The 24472-nt window shown below is 39.6% G+C and overlaps 1 protein-coding gene across 3 annotated transcripts; it reads left to right on the plus strand.

Annotated features, from left to right (window-relative positions):
* The first annotated feature begins 4825 nt into the window (after positions 1 to 4825).
* Positions 4826 to 17066, plus strand: CETN3 (centrin 3). Of its 3 annotated transcripts, none has more exons than XM_085528018.1 (5): positions 4826 to 5016; positions 6565 to 6700; positions 8383 to 8497; positions 11679 to 11870; positions 16632 to 17066. In XM_085528018.1, exons 3-5 carry the CDS (start codon positions 8389 to 8391, stop codon positions 16673 to 16675), a joined length of 345 nt encoding a protein of 114 aa, XP_085384144.1. In that variant the 5' UTR covers positions 4826 to 5016; positions 6565 to 6700; positions 8383 to 8388; the 3' UTR covers positions 16676 to 17066. The 3 variants fall into 3 exon arrangements, with proteins under 3 accessions (XP_085384144.1, XP_015705222.1, XP_085384143.1); XM_015849736.2 differs by having other exon boundaries at positions 4826 to 4889; XM_085528017.1 differs by lacking the exons at positions 11679 to 11870; positions 16632 to 17066 and adding an exon at positions 9929 to 10143 and having other exon boundaries at positions 4826 to 4889.
* The last annotated feature ends 7406 nt before the right edge of the window (positions 17067 to 24472 follow it).

Here is a 24472-nt window from a genome sequence, read left to right on the forward strand (position 1 = left end):
ACTAACCCATTTTATTTGTAAACTGCTGAGGTATAACTGCATAAAGAACAGAGCAGTTTATTTATCTGTGTATTGGAAAGCATATGGGTTTTGTTTAACAGAATCATAGAATGGCCTGGGTTGAAAAGGACCACAATCATCATCGAGTTTCAACCCCCCTGCTGTATGCAAGGTCACCAACCACCAGATCAGGCTGCCCAGAGCCACATCCAAACTGGCCTTGAATGCCTTCAGGGATGGGGCATCCACAACCTGTCTGGGCAACCTGTTACAGTGCACCACCACCCTCTGAGTGAAAAACTTCCTCCTAATATCTAACCTAAACCTCCCCTGTCTCAGTTTAAAACCATTCTCCCTCGTCCAATCACTATCAACCCTCATAAACAGCCATTGCCCCTCCTGTTTATACACTCCCTTCGAGTACGGGAAGGCCACACTGAGGTCTCCCCGGAGCCTTCTCCAAGCTGAACAAGCCCAGTTCCCTCAATCTTTCCTCATAAGAGAGAGCCTCCAGCCCTCTGGTCATTGTAGTGGCTCCTCTGGACCTTCTCCAATAGCTCCAGAGCTCCACGTCCTTCCTGTATGGGGGGCCCAGGCCTAGATGCAGTACGGCAGAAGGGGCCTCACAAGAACTGAGTAGAGGCAGACAAAAACAAGAACTAGGCAGTTGCAAGGGTCAGAAATTATCACGGTGTCAGGATTTTATTAGACTGTGTAGCTGGGAGAAGGCAACCAATCATATGTTGCGTTGGATACTAATTACCTGATCTTCTTATGCCAGGATTGCATATGCCACAATTGTATCTATTGTATAAAGCCTAGCTTGAGCAATAATAAATCTGTACTCAGCTGCTAACTCATATTGAGTCGTCTCTGAGTTCCACAATCCCCCTCCCGCAAATGGCGTCTGACCAGGGACCCTGACCATTGACTGAAGCAGCATTGGGGGAGAACGCTGCAGGGGGAAGGATGTAGGGGGCTGGGAGCACGTGCCAAAGCCACAGGGATGACATGGAGTCTGAGGTAGCCCTGTCATTATTACACAGCTTCTTAGAGAAGTGTGGGGTAAAGCTCCGAGCCAAAACAATTGCAATTGTGTACCACAGGGGGAGAGTGGTTAGCTATCTTGTGGGATGTGGTACTGGAGGGCGAATGGGTAGTAGTTGGGGAATTACCCACTAGTGCATTCCCTGTCATTCACCAAGAATAGAGTCGAAGGCGGGAAGTCCGATACATTAACTTTGATTGGAAACTGTTGCAGCAGTAATGAAATACTGTTGCGGAATAAGGGTTACAAACTAAAGCAACCAGGCAGGTTCTACAATGGGTATGGTTCTCTAATTTCATTGTCCACTGTGGGTCCCGGTTTGTTGGACTCGCCCTTACCAGCCTCCTGTTGCTGAGTCAAATGAGTGCAATTATCCACATGATCAAGTTTCGGACGAGCATATAGCTAACATGGGCCAATTCTGTTAACCAGCTGGATTTTTGTCTTAGCCTACAGTCTGTTAATAGCCCTTTTCAGATGTGCTTGATTGGTCTTCCAATACGTAACCAATTGGAATTATCTCATGAGTTTATTAGTTATATTAGCATTGAGTGTAACAGTCATTTGCCTATTAGCAACCTTTCTGTGTGCTTAATTAAAAATCTAAGTGTCACTCTTTAATGGGATCCGCAGGAACTGAATGTGTTAGGGTCAAAAGTGGTGGGTGCAATGCCAGTGAATGAATCAGCATGTTTGATCTTTGGCAATGAAACACCCAATTGGTTGTCAAAAGAACTTGCTGAGCATCTCGCTAGGATGCTTAACATTCCATTTCCGGATTCCAGGAAAAAATCGAGGGGCACCAACCTCACCTGAAAATTAAGCAATTATTCAGCCCTGGAGACTGGCAGCTCACCGTCATGCACATGCTGGGCCATTCCTGAGTAAGTATTTGCTTACATGACCAAGAACATAAGATTTTGTTCAGTGGAGTAGTCATGCATGATGGATCCATGATTGACTGGCTTCCCTACAGCAATATGAGGTCTCCCTGGAGCCTGGAGCCTTCTCTTCAAGCTAAATAAGCCCAGTTCCTTCAACTTTTCTTCACAGGAGTGGTGTTCCAACCCTCTGATCATCTTAGTGGCTCTCCTCTGGACCCATTCCAAGAGCTCTGTTCCTTTCTTGTGCTGGGTGCCCCAGACCTGGACATAGTACTACAGAAGGGCCCTCACACAAGCTGAATAGAGTGGGGCAATCACCTCCCTTTTCCTGCTGGCCACCCCTTTTTTAATGCAGCTCAGAACACAGTTGGCCTTCTGGGCTGCAAATGCACACTGCTGGCTTATGCCCAGCTTCTCATTCACCAGGATCCCCAACTCCTTCTCCACAGGGCTGCTCTCAAAGGTTTCTTCACCCAGTCTGTATAAACACCTGGGATTGCCCTGGCCCAAGTGCAATACCTTGCATTTGTCCTTGTTGATCCTCATTGGGTTATCATGGGCCCACTCTTGCAGCCTGTCCAGGTTCCTCTGGATGGCTTCCCTTCCTTCCAGTGTATGGATTGCACCACTCAGCTTGGTGTGGTCTGCAAACTTGCTGAGGGTGCACTCGATGCCATTGTCTGTGTCAATGATGAAGATGTTGAAGAGATCCTAAGACTGACTCTTGGGGGACACTGCTTGTGACCAGCCTCCACCCTGACACAGAACCATTAATCACAACCCTTTAGCTGTGTCCAGCCAACCAATCCACTGAGCAGTCCATCTTTCACATCCATGCCTCTCCAGTTTAGAGAGAAGGATGTGATGAGGGACCATGTCAAAGCCTTTATGGAACTGATTTCATGTGCAACCTCAACACAGCAACTGCCTTTGTTAAGATGATAAACAGTGTGTTTAAAGTCCAATTGTAATGACATTGACTTCTTACACTAGTGAAGGAGATAAGCTTAGTATAAGCAAATTTAGAAGCAGAGCACACAGAGGCTTTCACATAGGAAAGAGTGTAATGAGACCTGTGTTCCCTCCTGAACTTTGCTGGGCCTGGAGGCCTCCCATGTTGCTGTTAGTATTTCTTTAGGGTATTCCATAACACATTGCAAAGATACATGTAAAGAGGAGGCACTGCTCTACTCAGGGCTCAGGGTGGGTAATCTCCAGGAGCTAAGCATGCTTGTCTTTACACTATCTTCTTACAGTTCAAAAGGTATAACTTTTATATATACAAAGGTACAAAGTTAAGCAAGCATAATTGAGTCTTCTGCACTTGCACAGAGGTCATCTGGGGAGGTGTCCCCCTATTCACTTTGACTATGTTTGGGCACAGGTTTTCTGAGGTGTTCTGCTAATGAAGAAGCAAAACTGCTTCCAGCAGGCTTTTGGCAATACCTGGTATAGTGTTCACAGATAGGCCCTACACATAGACAGACAGAAGAATGGTTAGTGCTGCTGTCTCACATCTGCTGTGTGATCTCACTCAAGACCAGTAACCTTTCCTAGCTCCAGGGTCTGTCTGATGGGTCTATAGTTCCCTGGATCCTCCTTACAACCCTTCTTGTAGATCAGAGTCATAGGTGTATTTTTCTTGTCCGTGGAACACATAAATACTTGACAGCTGGCTTTAGGCAACCAGTAAGCTTCCTGGCAGCCAGAAAAATGAGAGATGAGCTACACATCTTGCTCCAATTTATAGGAGGAAGGAGAGGTACTTTGACATATGTATACCTGGCGTGAGATTAAGAAACAATGGTTCAAATGTTGGTCCAACCAGTTTATTATAAGTCCTAGAAATGGGATGGGAGAAAGCCAGGAAGCTCCACAGCAAGCGGGGGGTGGTTCTTCCAAAGAGGTCTTCCCCTCAGGGAATTCTCCATCAAAGGTGTCTTTGGGGGTTTGTCTCCAAAGTCCCCAGTTTAGTGAGGGCCTTTTATCCACTATTTCTGTGGTGTTTTTTTTTTTTTTGTTTGTTTGTTTTTTCTTTTTTTTTTTTCTTTTTTTCTTTTCTCTCAGTCAGTGTGACATTCCTGACCCAACAGATAAGACAGCAGGGGGTGGTATGTTTGTTGTCATGCACAAGCATTATCGCCTTTTGCAGTGGTCAGCTCTTTCATGCTGCACCCCTGAAAGAGACTGCTTGTCCCACTTCTGCTTATCTTTACAATCATAAGCAGAGGTACAGTGGCATGGTGACACCCACCATTCATCCCCCTAGAGATAATTAGCAGTTGTCAGTTAAGAGTCTTATCACCAGAAAGGCCTCACAGAGCAAGCTTTGAAACAAAGAGAAACAGTTCTGTCTTTCACATATGACTATTAGGCACCTACAGGTACCTAATCACATTCCGTGCTGCTAGATCAGATCATTATCCAATTCTTACACTTGAAATAAGTATCAGAATACTTCATACGTAGTCTTTGATGTGTTTTTTAATAAGACTTGCGCTGACTGATAAGTGCTGACTTTCAGAAGCTGTTCCCATACACTGACTGTGCACAACCATGTCACTGCTGACGTTTCTCAAGGGTGACACAGGACACATCCTACCAGAGCCAACCCTCAGCCTGCAAAGGGCGGCAGCTTCAGCGCTGCCCTGCGTGTGGAGAAACACGCCATATCCACGCTCACTCCCAAGATGGCGCCGCCGTCACCGCACTGACGGCCTCCACAGTAAGCCCCGCCCCTCCCACAGCGACACAACTTAAGCTGACCCACACGGAACGCTCCCTTCTACTTGAGTGGCAGCGCGATAACCTATGAACGCGTCGAGAAGGCGGGAGCAGATCTGGCTGATAACCAATCAGACGGTGAAATGAGGCGGGGGGGGCGTGGCTTGTCGTTTCCACGGGGAAGTCGGCGCGTTGGGACGCGGCAGTGGCGGTAGTATGAGCTTGTCCTTGAGGTACGTGTGCGACCGGCCAGCAGGTCGGGCTGCGGGGCGGCACAGTGGTGGGGAGGAGGTGTTCCTACGGGGCGGCCGGGCCTCGTCACCGCCGTGTTTGTGTCGGCGTTAATCTGCATTCAGAGCTGTAAGTAGATTCCTCTCGGCTGTCCGCGTCCCAGCTGCTGGTCCGGCACAGTCGTGTGGGGCCTTCCCGAAGCGGCGGCCGGGGCACGGTGAGGTAACAGAGCCGGCATGTGCTTCTCGTGTCTATCTCTGGAGTCTGCCCGGTGCCGGTCATTGGTTGGTGACAGATAAATCTCAGCTGCGTGGTTAATCTCCGATGTCAATTAGAATTAGATAATCTTCAGTGAGGGGGAAGAAAAAAGAGCTGGTTACGGGGTGTGGGGAGTAAGCACCTTTGGAAAGCAGTTCTCCGTTCACACATAAGTGACTACCATGCACTGTGCAGTAAGTGGTACTACATGTGTTTTGTCAGTGCTGCAGGTAAGTGAATATAAAGGGTTTCCTGAGATCATTTTGAATTGCACAGCAGCCTAGGTTTGGAAGATATTGTGAAAGTTATCTTGTCCAGCTCTGCTCAGAGGTGGAGGTTGAGGGCCTTTCCCAACACTACTAACAGCTGAGATCCTGTGATCTCCCAGTGGAGCTATTCTGCTGCATAACCACTTGCACTGTGGCAGTGGTAGACCTTCTAGGTCTGCTACCACCTTCTGCTTTTACTGCTTGTAGCTGACTCTTGTTGCTATGCATCTCTGATGGGGACTTGCCTGTCTGCCTTGTCTAATCCTCTAGACAGTGCCTTAGCCTTCCCACACAGGGTCCTTTTGCCAACACACCTGGATTGAAACAAACGCATCTCCTTCAGCTCCTCCTTAACCAGATGCTGCAGCCACCTAGGTACTGATCACAGTCCCCTTTATTTTAGCCATCTTCTCTGCATCTGTTGTACTGGGGCACCCCAATTCAATGCAGTACTTTGGGTGCAGGTGCACAACTGCAGAATGGTAGGATTTAGCACCAAAGGAGCTGTGCTCATTGCTGCAGGTTTGTTGTGCTGTTGATTGCAGACCTTTATGTCTGCATATCCCAAGAGTGTGCTTTCAGCCTTTTTAGGGGACTTGACTGTTTTGTATGTATGAGCAACAGAGCAAAAACGTATCTGGTTTATTATGTATATGATAATATTTTTAAAAATCCATAAATATTTGGCATCAATGAAACTCTACTGGCAAAAAATCCAAAGATTTATGGCACTTAACACTCACTTCAGCAGCTGGACTAAATGCCTAACTAAAGCTCTAGCTGTCTCCTAAAACTTTCTAGTTTCACTACAGTTTAGAAATAAGGTGTCTTCTAGAGTTGTACCATGTCAGCTGCAGTCTATCTTGTAACTGCAACCTCAAGTATTCTTTTTAACTGGTAGATTTTTCTAATTTTGATTGATTGATTGTTTATTAACTAGATCACCTCTGCTGGGCAGAGGAGTAGAGAAGCCATTCAACCTGTGCAAAGGAATTGCCTGTTTCAGGTATTACTTCAAACTGGGAGATCAAGTTGGGAAGAAGCTGAATGGGGATGGCAATGAACTTGTGCTATTATTATTATTATTGGTGGGAAAATGGTGTCTTTCCAGTATTAATCAGTTGTATTGAATTTCCCTCTTGTCATGTAGGAGTGAGCTTTCAGCAGACAAAACTAAAAAGAAGAAGAGAAGAGAACTGACTGAGGAACAGAAACAAGAAATTAAAGATGCCTTCGAGTTGTTTGATACAGACAAAGATAGAGCAATAAATTACCATGAGTTGAAGGTATTTTTATTTATTCAGAATTTAAATATCTTTGGGGCAGGTATTATACATCTGAATGAATTTTTAAGTTATCAACTCTATCTTGAAAAATGCTAAATGGTCAAGATGTCCTGCAAGGCTGAAGTGGGGATATTTGAATAATTGCTGATGTGTATTGATGTAAGACTCATCTACGTCTTACACTTGCCACAGTAGTAGAGTTGCTATAGCATACTGTGTAGCAGATCTTACTGCTCCCTAGAGTTTAGCTTGGGCAGATGAGTAAGCTGGAGAAGCTCTGCTTGGTTTTTCTGAAGACACTGTATAATCTAAAACTTGATGCTGTTAAAATCCAAGTGTCTCAAATGCTTAGATAAAAGATATGTCAAGTTTATAAAACATGACTAGAAGCTGGAGTTTACCCACTTGCATTTTTTTCAGCAGGGAGCGTGTATACCAATGATGTTGTCTGCTATATTTATGTGTTGCTCTGTAGTTTCCTTTCCCAATGCTGGCCTCTCCTGTTAACATCTATCAGCAAATGGAGATTAGGATGGCAGCATTTTCTAGTGGGTGCTCCTGTTTGGCAGTCTGTGGAATTGATTCATTTGTTTATGAAAGTCTCTTTAAATCTCTCATAAATTTCTATGTAAATTATACTTCATCAAGAACATACTGTCTTATAGAGAGGCCAGCATTCCTCTAATGTATTGAGTAAGATAATTTTGGAAAGGAATATTTATGTTCCATAATCTTATTTTATCCTGTAGCTGAAGAAGAAAAAGGGCTTTTGTTTTACTTTAATTAATTTTACAATAATGTTGTGAGTATAGTGATTCCCTCTTCTTTTTTTTTTTTTAGATTTTGTGTGTTTTGCCTCTGTTGGAAGCTGTAATGAGAGGGATACTACTGCAGACTAGACTATTCATACAGTTTTTCCAGTCAGGGTGTTCTTCACATTCTCAGCGGTCATGGTGGCAAAATCATTTATTACCAGTCTAATTAAATATGGCCCTGAAGATAACACAATGGAAGAACTGAAATGTATAAAGAAATACCTCCTCCTGCAACATCAGCCTGTAGGGTAGATATGAAATGGCTATGTTGAATAGAGATATTGGGGCTTTCTATTTGTAGTTTAAAATAAGCTCCTGTATTTCAGTGCATTCGAAGTAGCATGTGCTGAGAAGCTGCCATCTCCATTGAAATGTGGAAACTAAGTATCAATTCCTAATCTAAGGGAAAAATGATTTATGTAGTTATATAGTTTCAAGTGGGAAAGTGATAAATTAAGTCCCTGGAAAGATGACTTGTCCAGTGTTTACTGTGAGTAATTTAAAGAAGGATTTTCAATTTGATCTTTGAAAAGGGGACAGTACTCAGAATGCTTTTGAAAGTTAGAAAAAAAATCTACTCCTAAAAAGCATATGATGCACTTTTTAAAGTATTGGAAAACTGAAGGCTCTTTTTACACTGTAATATGATGTTCTACTTAGCAGTGCCTGTTTTGGGTGATTTCATGTTTGTTTTTTTTTATACAAAGCATTTTTGGTATTTTAATTTTTATTTATTGTTGTTGCAGTCCCACTGATGTGCACACTCTGTCCTATGCAGTGATGTTCTTATTAAAAGTAAGAACAAATCTCTCATAAAGCTCTATTTTAATATTAATATCTGATTGCACTTTCTTTGTATTCCAAAAGGTGGCAATGAGAGCCTTGGGTTTTGATGTGAAAAAAGCTGATGTACTGAAAATACTTAAAGATTACGATCGAGAAGCAACAGGCAAGATCACATTTGAAGACTTTAATGAAGTTGGTATGTATTTGATTTTATAACTTTAGAAATCTACCTTCAGAGAAACTTAGCTTACAATAGTGACTGCAGTTTGACCAGGAGTACTTTGTGTGTTTTTGTAGTTAGCTAGTGCTATTAAGAAAGAGAGATGGGAGATATAATGTTATATTTTTCTGTATAAACTTGCATAGTGGAGGAAAATAATTCTTTGTATATACGTGGAGATAAAGGATTACAGCAATATAAAAGGAAAAAAATTTATGCAAAGGAATAAGCACTGATTTGAAATATAGATATTCTTGTGTTTATATTTCTTTGTCTTTTTTAGTATTCTCCCTTCTGCTTTGGAAAGAGTAGTTGGCACTGAATTTCATAGGAAGGAGTATATAAACTGACAAACTGTAAACTGAATACAGATTTTTCTGTAATCTAACAAAGATGAGAGAAACTGAAGCAGATGTTAAATATTGTACATCAAGGATTTTCAGCTGCTGGTTAAAACAGTGAATTTCATTAACAGTTTCTTTCATCTAAAGGTTTTGTGTCTCACAGACCTTCTACATGAGGTATGGAGCCCTTAGTACAAAAAAGACAGAGAGAGCTGTTGGAAAGGGTCCAGAGGAGGGCCACGAAGGTGATCAGGGGGCTGGAGCACCTCCCCTGCGAAGACAGGCTGAGGGAGTTGGGTTTGTTCAGCCTGGAGAAAAGAAGGCTGTGGGGTGGCCTCATTGCAGCCTTTCAGTACCTGAAGGGTATCTGTAATCAGGAGCGGGAGTAAACTCTTTGAAAGGGACGATGATAGCAGGACAAGGGGAAATGGTTTTAATTTGAAAGAGGGAAGATTTAGTTTGGAAGTTCTTTACTAGGAGAGTGGTGAGGTCCTGGAACAGGGTGCCTGAGGAGGTTGTGGGTGCCCCATCTCTGGAGATGTTCAAGACCAGGTTGGATGGGGCCCTGGGCAACCTGATCTAGTAAACGTGGAAGTTTAGTGGCCCTGCCAGGCAGGAGGGTTGGAGCTTCATGATCCTTGAGGTCCCTTTCAACCCAGGTGATTCTGTGATACATGCTCTGCCCCATAGACAGGCACTCAGTCAGCCTTACAAGGTGATCTTAGATTTGCTCAGCTCTTCCAGTGGGAGCAAATTTTGTTCCTCTGACTCCGGCCTACAGATTCAGGAACATGAGAGGTGTGGGAAGCCTGACTGCCAGTGAAAATTGAGGCAAAAAAATTCACTGAGTACTTCAGCCTTCTCCATGTCTGCTGAAGCCAGTTCTACCTTTTCATTTGTCAGAGGGAGTATGCCCTTTTTGGCCACTCTCTTCTGACCAATGTACCTAAAGATTCTTTTTTTGTTATTTTTCACATCCCTTTCCAAGTTCAGTTCCATCTGTGCTTTGGCTTTCCTGATCTTATTTCCCCATGTCTGAACTGCATTCCTTCATTCTTCCCAGGCCATCCATCCCTACTTCACTGCCTGAGTTTGACCAGCAGGTACTTGGTCAGCCATATTGATTTCCTGCCTCCCCTACTTGGTTTCTTATGCTGCGGGACGGAGGCCCCATGTTCTCTCAGAAAGCTGTCCTTGAAGATCTTCCATCTCTTCTCCATTCTGATGTCCCTTAGGACGTTTCCTGGGGAATTCATCCAATAATTCCTAAAATGGCCCAAGGTTTCACCCTCCTGATGTTGTGTCCTGAGTCAGCTTTTTATTGTCCTATTTATCAATATAGACAATAAGTGCTGTGAGAAGCTAGGAAGATTCATGTAGAAAGAACAGCAAATAGTTGGTTGGCAGTTTTAATCAATCAAAAAACTTTGAATCTGAGGTCTGAGCATGGCTATGACAAGTATGCCCTTGACACAGAATTAAACTGTATATAGCTTGTAGCAGAAAGATTAGAGAAAATAGGTTATAAAAACAGTTATGATGAGCTGGCTGAATGTAGTTTAACAATTGTTTAGTTGTCAGTTTTGCATGATTATCTGTGGTTTAAATATCAGAGCTGACCATCTAAAATGTGCATAGTTGCATCTCCTCTTGTTTTGTACAATCATTTTATCTATGGCACTTAGAGGCAGTGGTTTTTTGTTAGCTGATGTTGCCTTTATTCCCTTTTATGCCTTACTGCCATAAATGTAGAGTTTCTTAAATTTACTACTGTCACACGTCATAGTTGTTTTCAATGAAAATATTTAAATATAAATATGAGTGATTTTTGTATATATTTCAATCTACATTATATATAAAATACATAAATACATATAAATATGAAAGTGAAAACAAAATCCTTATTGCTTTATGAGCTTACATGAGATTGGATCTGATATTTTGCTTTCAAGTTTGCTAAGCTGGAGGAGGCATTCCATCTGCAAACAGTAGCAGATGTAAGTTTGTCTTTGCACAAACAAGGATGATGTGTTTTTAATGGTTTGATAAAAGTCATAAATACCATGTCCTGTAACATGAAACTAGCAGGTACATAAATATGAAGATATTTGCATCTGATTCCGGAAGTGTCTGAATTAATCACCGAAAAAACATTTTTGTAGTTTGGCTGTCTTTTCTGTCACAGCAACTAGCAAATGGATGCAATAAAAGGAATAACCAACAGTAACAAATCCCTTCAGAATTAACATTTCACTGTGTATAGTTGCATTATTTTCATAAACCTCAAGCTTTGATTTTGTTGGTTTTTTGTTAGTGTGATTTTGTATCTAAAAGAGAAATTACATGAGAATGTTTTTAATTACTTCGTGCTGTTTCAGTGTTCTCAGAAAGTCAAAATTCTATCCAGATCATAATATTTAAAATCAACAAATTCAAGTGCCTGGTTCTGTGAGAGCTGATGGTTTTTTTTATTTTATTTTTTTTCTGAAATGCATTTTTCAAATAGAAAAGGCATGTTTATACTTTCAGTTTGTATAGAAAAGCCTATTGAAAGCATGATATAGTCTAAATTGCCATGTAACTTTTCAACTGTGCCTGATATATGCTGAAGAATAACTCAGCTTTGAAAAGAGAGTAGAGAAAGAAAGGCCAGATAGCTGCCAAACAAGTACGCATGCATACTGTGAACTGAAATAGTTTAAAAATGAAAGAACAGATGAAATCTGGAATATATATTCTTTCTGTTACCTCAGTCAGCCTGTCATTCTGTTTACCCTTCAGAATTTTTTAGTCTAACTTCAGAATCTTTACAGTGACAGACTGGATATTGGACAGAGATCCACAAGAAGAAATACTCAAGGCATTCAAATTGTTTGATGATGACGACTCTGGTAAAATAAGCCTGAGAAACCTGCGTCGTGTTGCTAGAGAGCTGGGTGAAAATATGTCTGAGGAAGAACTGCGGGCTATGATTGAAGAATTTGATAAGGACGGAGATGGCGAAAGTAAGTCTTAAGCATAGACGATGTGGGATTCTTATCTCTTAATTTTCTCCCTATTTTAACATAGCTTTATCTTGAAAATGCCTGAAATTGACAATTTTCTCTTTGTTTTCTTTCTAAATATCTCTCAGCTCAAACTTAGCTTATGTAAAATGAAAATAGTTTTTGATAGTTACTAGTCCTGAAGAAGCATGGTGGAGTCTAAAAGTCAAATAGATTTCTCACCTTCACTGAGGCTTAATCAACCAGCCCATACCTATTCAAAGTTTGGTTAAAGTTCCTCTGGTTAAATAATTAAGTGGTTCATGGAAGTGTCTGTGTACTACAATAAAATTTGGTATCTGTATGAATTAAAATGGCAATGAGTAAAAGGATTAAAAGGCCAGAAGAAACTCTTTTGATCACCTGGTCCAATATTTCTTAAGCAGTAGCGTGTCACTATTGTGATTTCAGCTTGTTGGTCAGATACAAAGAACTATGCTACTAAGTTGTGATGAACTTAACCCTGCGTCCAAGCAGGATCACCTAGAATAAGACTCTAACATGTCTCTGTACTTAGGAGAGCTGAGGAGTGTGATGTGGAAAATTCCTCTGAGGAAACAATGTCCATACAGTGTGAGCTACAGAAGAGCTTTATTAGCTAGATAAAGAATTAAGTAACAGGCACTGTTTAGGGTTGTTGTTTGTTGTTCAGCTCCCTTCTTTATTTCCTCCATGAACTTAAATCTTTGTATTTAAACTAGAAGCATTAATACCTGGATTTCAGGAGCCACTCACTTAAGACAATCTGCATATACTCTGCATTTCTGAGTCATAGAAACCATTGTGAGTTTTTCTTTCAGGATGATGACTCTCATCTGAGATCTCAGAAGTAGTTCAACTTTTTTAGTTGCAAAACATTTCTATTTGTCAGCAACATCTACTGGAGTCTAAACTCTGATAGAGAAAAAAACAAAATTCACAGCACCTGCCTTTTTGTCTGTCTTGTGACAGATACTTCAGTCTGTGCTGCTTGTGGTAGGTGTTATTTCACACTTGATCATACAATTGCAAGCTTGTTAATTGTTGGCCTGTACTGTTTTTGCATCTACTCAAATATTGAAAAAAAAAATACAAACCTTTCTCCTCCCTCCCCTGTCCCACCTCCAAGAAATGGGGGGAAATGAATGAAGAACAGGACTTCTAAGCTTAGTCAGCACAGTTTAAATGCCAATGTTGTTTAATTTTAGTGATGCAAATAGGGAGCATAAAGGCAAAAATACTAAAAGCTCTGTGCTTTTGTTGATACTAGACTGTTAATCTTGACACTGTTTTTACAAAAGTCTGTATAATGTTAAGAAGACTCTTACTTTTGTTTAGAAGATGCCACCTCCTGATCTCACTTCATTTCCGGAGGCTATGTTACCTTAGTAGAACCTGCATAATTCTGATGTTCTTTTATGTGCCAGATGTGTCCTTCCACACATTTATTGCATTGGTATCCACCTCAGTAGCTATACAACAGAGTATAACAAATATTCTAAGTGGACAGCTTTATTTTAAGTTTATTTTGCTTTTAAAAGTAGTGGTGGCACTGCCAATGTTACCTTTTACTTATTTCTATTAAAGACTCATTTTATTTGAAAGTGGGGCTGCAGAGGGGATAGCAAGTAGAATAGATCAACCACAAGCATGTTTTGTTCTCTGTTACCCTTCTAGAGCTGCCAACTCAACTGTCAGAATGATAATCAGGGATGATTTTGGTCATATCACTGTTTGGTCAGTAGAAATCAATGTAAACTTTTAGCTCCTTCTAGGAAGATTTTAGTTTTTGGGGGGATCAGTACTAAGTTTCTGAGATTGTTCAGTTCATTTTCCTTATTCATCCATTAATTTTCTTTTTTAGAGAAGTCTGGAATAAGATTGAATGTGGAAGATTGGTAGCATGATGTATTTGCATAGTTCTGTTCCTTATGGTTCTGTTTTCTGTTCTCTAAAGAAAACTAGTACTGTTTCTAGCTTTTAAGATTCAGTCTCGGAAAGTAAATAATCTTCTGAGTCAGTGTTCCATGTAGTTTCAAACATCTGGGTCATGTAACAAAGTCTTGCTCTCATTTATTTCTCCTTTGTTTCCTGCCAAGGGGGAAAAAATCTCTAAGTATCACTTGGTAGCGTTCTATATTTTTCAGTAGTTCGTCTGTAACTGGGCAGCACATTAAGGACTCCAACTTACTCATCTAACATTCTGTGAATGGAGTAGAGAAAAAAAAAAACACCAGTACCCTCAGTACATTGTGGAAATGTTTCCTATTTCTATTTTAATTGTTTATCCTGTTTTTTTTCATGAGTCAAACCACATGGAACCTCAAGCCTGGTTTTAATTTTAGTCATGTGTCATAAAATGAATAAGAAGTATTACTATTTAAGGGAAGTGATGCTTTTGTTTGTAAAATATTAGTACCTTCAGCAGACACTTGAATCATACCTTAATCGTGATGTTTTAGGACAAAGCTCAATTTCTGTGGTTACTTACTTGTCTTGCCAGATATGTTTGTGGATCCATTTTTTTTTTTCTTAGAACAACACTGATTAAATTTCATCTCTGAATTTATGTTTAATGTGGCTTGCAGAAAAGCTGCTTTGGACTCCAAATATATCCTGCAGATAACTGCTGTTGGAAATGTTCATATACACAGAGTCTACTGCTCTTTTCTTCAAGTAAACAGTGAAAAAAGTAATTGTTGTAAGGTAATCTGTATCTGTTGTCAGTTTATGGGCTGGTTCAGCCTGGTTCCATGAGTGATGGGGTGGAGGGATCTGCAGATCCACATCTCTGGATAAGTGAAACAGGGGACACCAAAATAATTTAAAACAGTGGCAACAATCTGAGGAGAAACAAACTAATTTACTAAATATGGTATTGAAATGCAAGATAATGTGTTATACAGTATAATTAGAATTGAAGCTAATGAATAAAATATAATGAGAGAGAGTATCTGAAAGCTGTAGGCCTTACAGTAGTGTTGAAGTGATGCGTGCGCTCAGGAAAAGCAACAGGGAGAAGAGCCAAAGGAGAAAAGAGACATCAGATGACCTTGCCAGGGGCTTTGTCTCCACTCTTACCACAGAGTCCTCCAGGTTATGCAGTTATTCCAGACAGGCACCTGGAACTGGAGCATTAACACTTTAACTCCCAGTGCACTACATGATGTGTGTGGAATACTGATAACCAAAAATTGTAAAGCCATAACATAATTTTGAAAGCAAGTTCATAGACTTTGAGGTGTATTCTCTTTCCAGTTACTATTCTATGTATAGCTTAAAACAGTCTCATAAACTCAACAAGTGAAAATAGGTAGCAGCATTATGATTGTTGACCAATATAAAATAATAGCTGTTTGATTTAGTTATATGCAGTAAAGCCTTAATTTATAATTCTAAACGCTGGAAAATAAACATCATACTCTTGTGGTAACTGACCATGAATTGAACTACCCTTGAAAGTAAAGCAATAAAGTAGAGCCCAAATAGGCCCAAACTGGTCTGGCTTTTTCTTTTTTCTTTGCTTCTAATCTTGATTTTTTTTTTTTTTTTTTTTTTTGATGGTTTATATGAGGTTATTGCTAGCCACTACATTGTATGAACAATAATGCATTGAAGAATAATTGACATGGAAAAGACATGTCAGTACATAAGAGAGAACTTACAGGAAGATGTAATTATCTGAAATCAAAGTGTGAAAAATTCAACAGGTATAGAAACTCATGAATTGATTTAATACTATTTAGGTAACCATGATAATGCTTTGTAAGTCATGCAGGGAACATGTTGCTTCTGTGTAATGCAACATGGTGTAGCTGTATGGTTGACTTGACATTTTAGAGTTGATAGTCCTAAAATAAAATGAATTGTTTCATGTTGTTTTTAAAAGTGTTGCAAGATGGCAGATTTATTTTTTTAAATGTTTTTAACATGAATTGATTTAGTTTTCCTCTGGCTGTAGGTGTAATTCCTGCTTTGCAATGATTTGTTCAGGAATAACTTGGGCACATTGTTCGGGGCAGATAATTGTCAAGGACAGTTTGTCATACATCTCTGTTCTTTTCCATATAATTGGCTTAATATGCTCATTCCACACTACAGTAATTAGTTCAGAGTGAACATGTCCATTGGTTAACTCTTTTACAATGTCTTTGTTTTAACATATGAGTAAGGTCAATAGCTCAGGTATAAGTGCAGTAAAATAATTAATGACTGCTAATTCATTTATTATTATTACTTAATTTCTTCAAGTACATTTGTGTTACGTTTCTGTTAATTATAACTGTAGAATGAAGAAAGTTCAGATGGGAAAAGAGCTTGTCAAGTGCCCATCTTAATTCAAGTTAATTTGTAGAATCATTAGTAAATTATCTTGAAATTATTTTTTTTATCTGCTCACTGTTATAGATTTGGGAGAGAGGAAAACCATGGTGTGAATGTGTGCTTTTTTGAGTTATTTTGTTGTCATTTTTGCATCTTTGGAGGGGAAGATGGGAACACAAAGGTCTGAATTATTGTTGTAAGAATAAAATAGAATTTGATCATAAGTGGAACTGCAGTTTTGTTGTTTGAGAAGCATATGCTATATGTATTGTTATGGTATTAACATATACGAATGTTAAAAACAGAAATAAATACAAAGTTTAAATACAATTTATAAGTGCAGTACACATATATACATTATTTTTTCTTATGGTTTATTGGTATTTGCTCTGTGTCTAATAATTGTCTTTTCCTTTACAGTCAATCAAGAGGAGTTCATTGCCATTATGACTGGAGATATTTAATACTGGAAGAGAAGAAATGAATTTATCACAAAGGGAAACATCGTTGGCGTCGACGTATTCTGTAGTTTGTTTCTGTTGATGGAGTCAAGTAGAAAATTATTTTCCTCAGAGGGCCAAAGTAAACACAGGTGTTGTGTACTGCTGCTTTGGAGCGTTGTGTCATTAAATCTTATCATTAGAATAAGTGATTGTGTTAGTACAATACTACATTTCAGAGTATTTTAGTGCTGATTTGTAAAATAGCTTTGTATGATATTTCTAAACTAAATCCTAATATAAGAACCTTTTGAAGTTGGCTTTATGTTAGCACTAACTGTGGCCTTAGTTTTGATACATAAAGTTTGACAAGTTTCCATTTGAATAAAATGTTATTTACTATTGCTACTAAAAAGTCTTGGTTTTTCGTCTAATTTGAGCTAAGATTTAAAATCCATCATGTAAATGTGTGTTCTTTTTTAAGCTTATACTTTTGTTGTAGTTGAATAGTAACATTAAATGAGCAAGAATTTATATTATTGAAGTTGCAGTTTGCTAGCTATTACTCCTGTATGACGGTAGAGGGCAGGCAACTGTATTAGGGTAGAAACTATGTCACAAATGCGCTTTAGTCATCTAAGTGTCAACTAGCAGGTTTTTTTCTGTATCTACTCTGATAGCTGTGGAAGCAATGGAAAGTGTTTGTTTCAAGTAGATGCTTTTTCTGTAGTATCTAGCTAGGTCAAAAGCATCATATGGAATGAAGAGAAAGCTGAGGCTGTTCAGCATGAAGAGGAGAAGGCTCCAGGGAGTCTGAGGGCAGCCTTTCAGTATCTGAATGGGGGCAGTAAGAAAGATTGAGACAGGCTGTAGCAGAGTCTGTCATGACAGAAGAAAGGGAAATGGTTTCAAACTAAAAGGTGGAAGACTTTAGTTTGGGTACAGGGAAGAAGTTATTTACAGTAAGGGTAGTGAGGCACTGGAACAGTTTGCCTAGAGGTAATGATCTCCTCATCCCTGGAGAGATTCAGTGTCAGCCTGGATGGGGCTCTGAGCACCCTGCTTTAGCTGTAGGTGTCCCTGCTCATTGCAGGGGAGTTGGTGTGGATGACCTTTAAATGATCCCTCACAACTCAAAGGATTCTGTGATTTTACAAAGATATGAAGTAGTTAGAAACACTGAATGTGTGTCTAGCTTGCTAGGAGTTTTCCAGGCTTCTAAGGTTGATCTTCCAGATTTCCTGTCTACTGGCTGTAGTTTGCCTCTAAAATTTAAATTTGCTTTGTTTCATTCTGTGATCATCTTTCTTGTTGGAAAACCAGCTATTTTTAACTCTATATTTCTGGAGTTGTGAACAAGTTTGGCCCGCACAAACACAAGGTTTGCAGTTTATTGGAAACAGATTAGAGGCAGCAAGGTAAATAGCTTTGTTGTTGTTTTTTTTTTTTCCTATTATTTTTCAATGTGTGTTATAAAATTCTAAATTATTATTATTATATTATTATATTCTAAAATTCTAGGATTTTCAATATCAGTGCACTCATACTGATCAAGTAATGTAAGTAGACACCTCAAGTTGAAGCCCAGCAGGGTATATGACCATTGACTGAAATTCCTATTCTGGATCACTCTGAGAGAAATCTTCAGAACAGCTTTTGCTAGGAAGGGTAATTCTTGTTGCTTAAATATTTTCATTTTGATTTTAGCTAAATGAATGATGAGAATATGATTAGGAGAAAAGGTAGGGATAAAATTAATAAGATATTAGTGGAAGTAATGGAGTGCTGGACTCTGGTATTCAATAGGAAATGCAGTCTTATTAATGGTCAGTTGAATCTTGTTTTTTAAGATTGAGTAAATCTTCCTCTGTTTTATATTGAAAGCTGGTTTTATAAACATGTTCTTGCTCAACCAGTATGTAGCATGGAACAACTGCAGCATGAAGATGTCTGTGAGGTGTCTGTGAGGAAATGTTAGGTATGTTCAGTATGGGCATGCTTTCTTTTATACTGATTTCAATATAAGTTGAAGAAAACAGGAAAATGAGTTGAAAGACTATGCCAGACAACAGAAAGACTTGCTTCAGAATAGGTACTGCAAATTTCTCCCTAGTCATGTGAAACGCTTTAGAATCCAACAGCAAAACCAAACAAATTGTAAAGCTTCCTTTTAAACAAACAAACAAAAAATCCTCCCTGTCTACCATTTAAAGAACCAAACAAAAACAAACCTTAGACTTTTTTTTTTTTTTTTCCCAATCTCAGCAGATTTGTTTAAGAAAGGAAAAGTGAAGGCAAAGACGTAGTGTTTAAGAGCAGTTCATTCTCAGATTTACAAAGAGCAAAACAGATCCTTCAGTACTTCCTGGCTTTGCTTTTAAGATCTTACAGAAACAGTTTTAGGGGCGCTTTCAGCAGACAGTGAAAATGATAGAAAACTTAAAATGGTCCCTTAGCAATCATCATAAAGCACTTCTTCACTAAGTATCCTGCCCTTATTTTGAATGTTCTAGTTTTCTAATAGTCCACTGTGGCTGTTGAATGAATTTTGAATGATTTTTTTTAATGGCGATATTACTGATGTGCTGGCTCTTTGTTTGTAACTGGTTCAGTAAAATGCATGTTTCTCCTCTGGACGGACGTTTTATTGCAGACTTTTGCAATATGCTTTCCTTTTCCCTACTAAAATGGCATATGCCAGCCGTTGTTACAGTCTAAGTAACAACAGTGCCAAGATCTATAAGTGCAGGCCAGTGAATTGGAGAATTCTTGCAAGCTCAGATTGCTGAAGTGGTGCAGAAAGAGAAGAAAAGAAGCAAAGAAACATTCAGCATAATGTTTGATGATACTGTCATGATATTTGCCCTTGCCTTTTTTCTGTGTTTCATAACCTGTGATTTTATTTTTATTTTTATTTTTATTTTTATTTTTATTTTTATTTTTATTTTTATTTTTATTTTTATTTTTATTTTTATTTTTATTTTTATTTTTATTTTATTATTATTTTATTTTTTTTTTCCATATCAAGTTTGTTCTGTGCTGCTGATTACTGAGATTGTGCTTCTTGTTTTATGCACTGTGAATGTTGCACCTGATGCTGGCTTTCTGTAATATTCACTGACCAATGCTGTTACAGGCTGGAGTCCACAATTTGTTAATCTAAGCCCTATGGTCTGCTTGGCCCTGGATGTAATGCAAGTGTTCCACCTGGGGAACTTGCATCTATCCTGGTGCTTTTTAGTAGTTTATTTGTCATGTACTCATAGAGTACGTGTTCTTGTTTCTTGTCTTTTCATTCTTTGTCTGATATCAGAGGAGGACAGTCATTTGATGACATGCTTAAATCTTGTCTGTCATAGAATACTATCAAGATTCAACAGTCATAATTACATCTTTATAAATTACACTATGAACACATAATATGCCATACTTCTTGAAATGCAGAGGTGAGTCCACATCAGAATGGTAGAAGTTGAACTGGACTCCTAGGATAAGTTCTCTGTGAGCCCTAGAAGTCCAGAAAGGCAGCCAAGGGAAAGCCTTAATCCATTACAGTAAAATCTGCTAGAGCTCCTCATCAAGGAGTTCCACTAAGAGTAGTTTAACTGTGCCAGCAAGTCTATCACTTCTCTAATTAATCCCATGTAGCTCTGAGGAAATGCAGAACCTCCGAATGGGTAGAAGTACAGTATAAGCATGCTGTATACCAAATGTTACCCTGCTAACTAATTTTAGAACAGTCTTCTCAAACATAAGTTTGTCATGCCAGGCATTTTTGATTTGTACTTATTCCTGGGAAAGTTTCTTTGGAATGGTTAAGTCACCAAAAGTCAGATAATGCCAACATATGCCTCATCTGTGCAGGAGGAATTGCAGCCTAAAGAGGAGGGCATCTAAGTCCACACTGGCATCTGTGTCCCTGGGCATAGCTCATAGAATCACAGAGTCATAGAATGGCCTGGGTTGAAAACGACCACAGTGATCATGTAGTTTCAACCTCCCCTGCCATATGCAGGGCTGCCAACCACCAGACCAGGCTGCCCAGAGCCACATCCAGCCTGGCCTTGAATGCCTCCAGGGATGCAGACAACAATGCTCACGGGTACCTCTTGCTTGGGACAAGTACTTTAATATGGTCCATGTGTAATCATTGTGGCAAGAAACTGATTGTGGACAAATCTTTCTAATTCTAGAATCATATCTTAAGGCTGTGTGTTTTAGGATGTCACAGCTTGCTAAATTCTGTTGAAATTAGCAGAGGATTTTTACTATGAATCATGCAAGAATGGATATGTGTGCTAACTTGAGTTGTTCTGCTGGAGGAGCTTATTCTCCCTAGATTGCATGAAGCTTTTCACGACCACTCATACAGCTGTAGATTTTTGTATACATGGATCAGATGGATGCACTTGCTAATGTAAACAAGTTTTGTTTTTGTTTGTTCGTTTTGTTTTGTTGAGTTTCTGTGTGCCAAATTGTGTTTTATTCTTTAAAAAGTAATGGTTGTGAATGCAATTTGCCTCGCTGCGCACATTACTGTATCCAAGGTAAGAGCTGCATTTTCATTTATCTTGTTCATTAGGTCAGGAATGTACAGAAGATGGTGTCTGGCACTAGCAAAACCTCTGCAGAAGTCATTTTCGATAGCACTCTTGCAGAGAGATAATTGTCACTGAAGTAGGTCTGCAGGGATGCTGAGAGTATTTTCATCACAAAGTAACAGGAGTGATTCCACAGGGATGAGGTCAGTATTTTGAGCTTCTATCTCTTCCAAGTTATACCAAGGTAAAATCTACAAATCCCACTAAGATGTTACATGCTAATGAAATGAAAAAAAGAAAGAAGCATCATAAACATCTAGAGAATCTGCAAATATCTTATGGTAACATAAGTGGCTCACCTACTGTAAAACGGTTGCTAAGGAAATTGAGCGTGCTGGCAGCTACCACTAATCAGAAGTGACAGAACTCAGGATATATAATATATGGAAACTCCCCGTATGCAGGGCTTTCTGAAATGCTACATGAGTGTTTTGCCAGTGGAGGTTATTTGTTGCTCAAAACCTTACTAATTTGAAAATAATTTCATTTTTAAAGTTATACATAAAGGAATTCTAAACAAATAAATAAAAGCGCAATTCCTTTAAATACTCCCCTTGAATGAATAAGGAATGTGCTTAGTGGGAAAGGACTTTGTAAATAATTGTTAATAGAGACCTGTGTCCATCTAGGCAGCTAGAAAACAATTCAGTGATGAAATTATCTGGAATGTTTTTCAGAAATGCTTGTTACTCACAAATGAATTATTTTCATTGCAATTAAGAAAAAAAAAAAAAGTAAAGGGTTTTTTCATATTTCTGAGGGAGTGATCTTGAAGGCTGCAAATAGAATTTGGACGTTTTTTGTTGACAGAAGCTTGCAGAAATTTGCACCAAATATTCAACCCTCATTTGCATAAATGACTTTCTCAGGTGTTGGAAGAGGATGATCCTAGAGCTCTAGTGAAGGTGGAGGAGTTGCAACACAGCAACAATCACAGTTGTAAAAATTTAATTAGAATGGCACAGCTTTAGGCCATTCTCTCTTGTCCTGCTGCTGTTAGCTGGGGGAAGAGGCCCATCCCCACCTCGCCACAGCATTCTTTCAGCTATCTGGGGAGAGAAATAAAGAATCCCCTGAGACTCCTCCAGAGTAAACAATCACTGTTCCCTCAGCCATTCCCCTTAAGACTTGTGTTCCAGATGCTTCACCAGCTTTGTTGATTTTCTCTGAATGCACTCCTGGGCCTCAATGTCTTTCTTATCATAGAATCATAGAATGGCCTGGTTTGAAAAGGACCACAATGATCATCTAGTTTCAAATCCCCTGCCATATGCAGGGCTGCCAGCCACCAGACCAGGCTGCCCAGAGCCACATCCAGCCTGGCCTTGAATGCCTGCAGGGATGGGACATCCACAACCTGCTTGGGCAACCTGTTACAGTGTACCACCACCCTCTGAGTGAAGAACTTCGTCCTAATATCTAACCTAAACCTCCCCTGTCTCAGTTTAAAACCATAGGAGCATAGTCCTCATAGGAGCAGAGTTGACAGGGACAATCACCTCCCTCTTCCTGCTGGCCACTCCTCTTGTTATGCAGCCCAGAACACAATTGGCCTTCTGGGCTGCAAGTACACACTGCTCACCCATATTCAGCTTCTCGCCTACCAGTATCCCCACGTCCTTCTCCACAGGGCTATTCTCAAGGAGTTCTTCTCCCAGTTTGTATAAATACCTGGGATTGCCCTGGCCCAAATGCAGCACCTTGAGCTTCATTAGGTATTCATGGGCCCACTTCTCCACCCTGTCCAGGTTCCTCTGTATGGCTTCCCCTTCCTCCAGTGTATCAACTGCACCACTCAGCTTGGCATCATTTGCAAACTTGCTGAGGACGCACTCTGATTCTTATGGTGAAGATCCCAAAACTGAACACAAAACTTGAGGTGCAGCCTCACCAGAACTGAGTACAGAGGAACCATCACCTCCTTGCTCCTGCTGGCAGCGCTATTTCTGAAACAAGCCAGGATGTCATTGGCTTTCTTCACCACCTGGGCACACTGCTGGCTCATGTTCAGCTGAGCAGTGACCGAGACCCCGACATCCTTTTCCTCTACACTGTTTTCCAGCTACTCTGCTCCAAGTCTGTAGCATTGCCTGGGGTTATTGTGACGAAGTGCAGGACCTGGCATTTGGTCATATTGAACTTCATCCCACTGGCTTTAGCCCAGTGATCCAGCCTGTCCAGATTGCTCTGTAGGGCCTTTCTACCTGCAAGCAGGTCAACACTTCCCACCAGCTTGGTATCATCTGCAAACATTCTGAGGATACACTCAATCTTCTCATCCAAATCATCAATAAAGATATAAAGCGAAATAAATTCCCCAGGGTTCCCTTGTTTAGTGAAAGATAGAGTTATAACGATATAGTTCAAAATGCTATAGCAGTGTGCTGTGCCAAGGAATGCAAAAAGGAAATATCTACACGGTACTTGTGATTGCTATGCATAAAAACAAATCACACACAAACACAAAGCAAGAAGTTATCAGTACACAAATATATTAGTTAATTCATCTCATGCTGCAGACTTCCCTTAAAAAATCATTTGAAAAAAAAAGAAAAAGAAAAAAAGAAGTGAACATGTCTGAAGGTTTAAAGCATATAATTTCTAGCCACTCACTTTCTTCAGAGATCCTTAATGATGAGAAATAATCCCCTTCAAAATGTTGCCATCAGGAGTTTAGCAAATCAGCTCTACAGTCTCCATTGAAGTCAGATAATTCCCTGCTACTTTTAACAAAGCAAAGCATAACTCCCACTGCCAGAGGTGAGGTTTCTTCCGCTAGTAAAGGAGGTGCTGGTATCTTAGGCTGTGTGAGTGAACTAATTCTATCTGCTTATAATGGCTGCCACGTTTATAAAATCAGCCTTAGTGCTAACAGCATCTAGTTTGTTACTTTGTGAAATATTGGATATTATGACTTGGAAAAGTGTTATTGTGACTCCTTTTTAAAATTTTATTTATCTATTTATTTATTTATTTATTTATTTCGTAAAAAGATTATGTGTTGTCTTCCCCACACACTTCTTTCTGAAAAACAGATTACAATCTATCCAGGGCAACATTAGCATCAGAATTAGGCATGCATTTTAAAACTGATGTTTGTGAGGTGCAGTTTCTGTGCTGCTATAGTGAAGGAACAGTAAGAATTGTGATTTGATTGCTTAATGAAGCAGCTCAACAGAATTATATATCACTACAGCTGTGCTTTGTTTTCAGAAAGTTG

This window comes from Coturnix japonica, chromosome Z (assembly GCF_054131305.1).
Source record: "Coturnix japonica strain WE chromosome Z, WE-NBRP24, whole genome shotgun sequence".
Taxonomy (NCBI): Eukaryota; Metazoa; Chordata; class Aves; order Galliformes; family Phasianidae; genus Coturnix; species Coturnix japonica.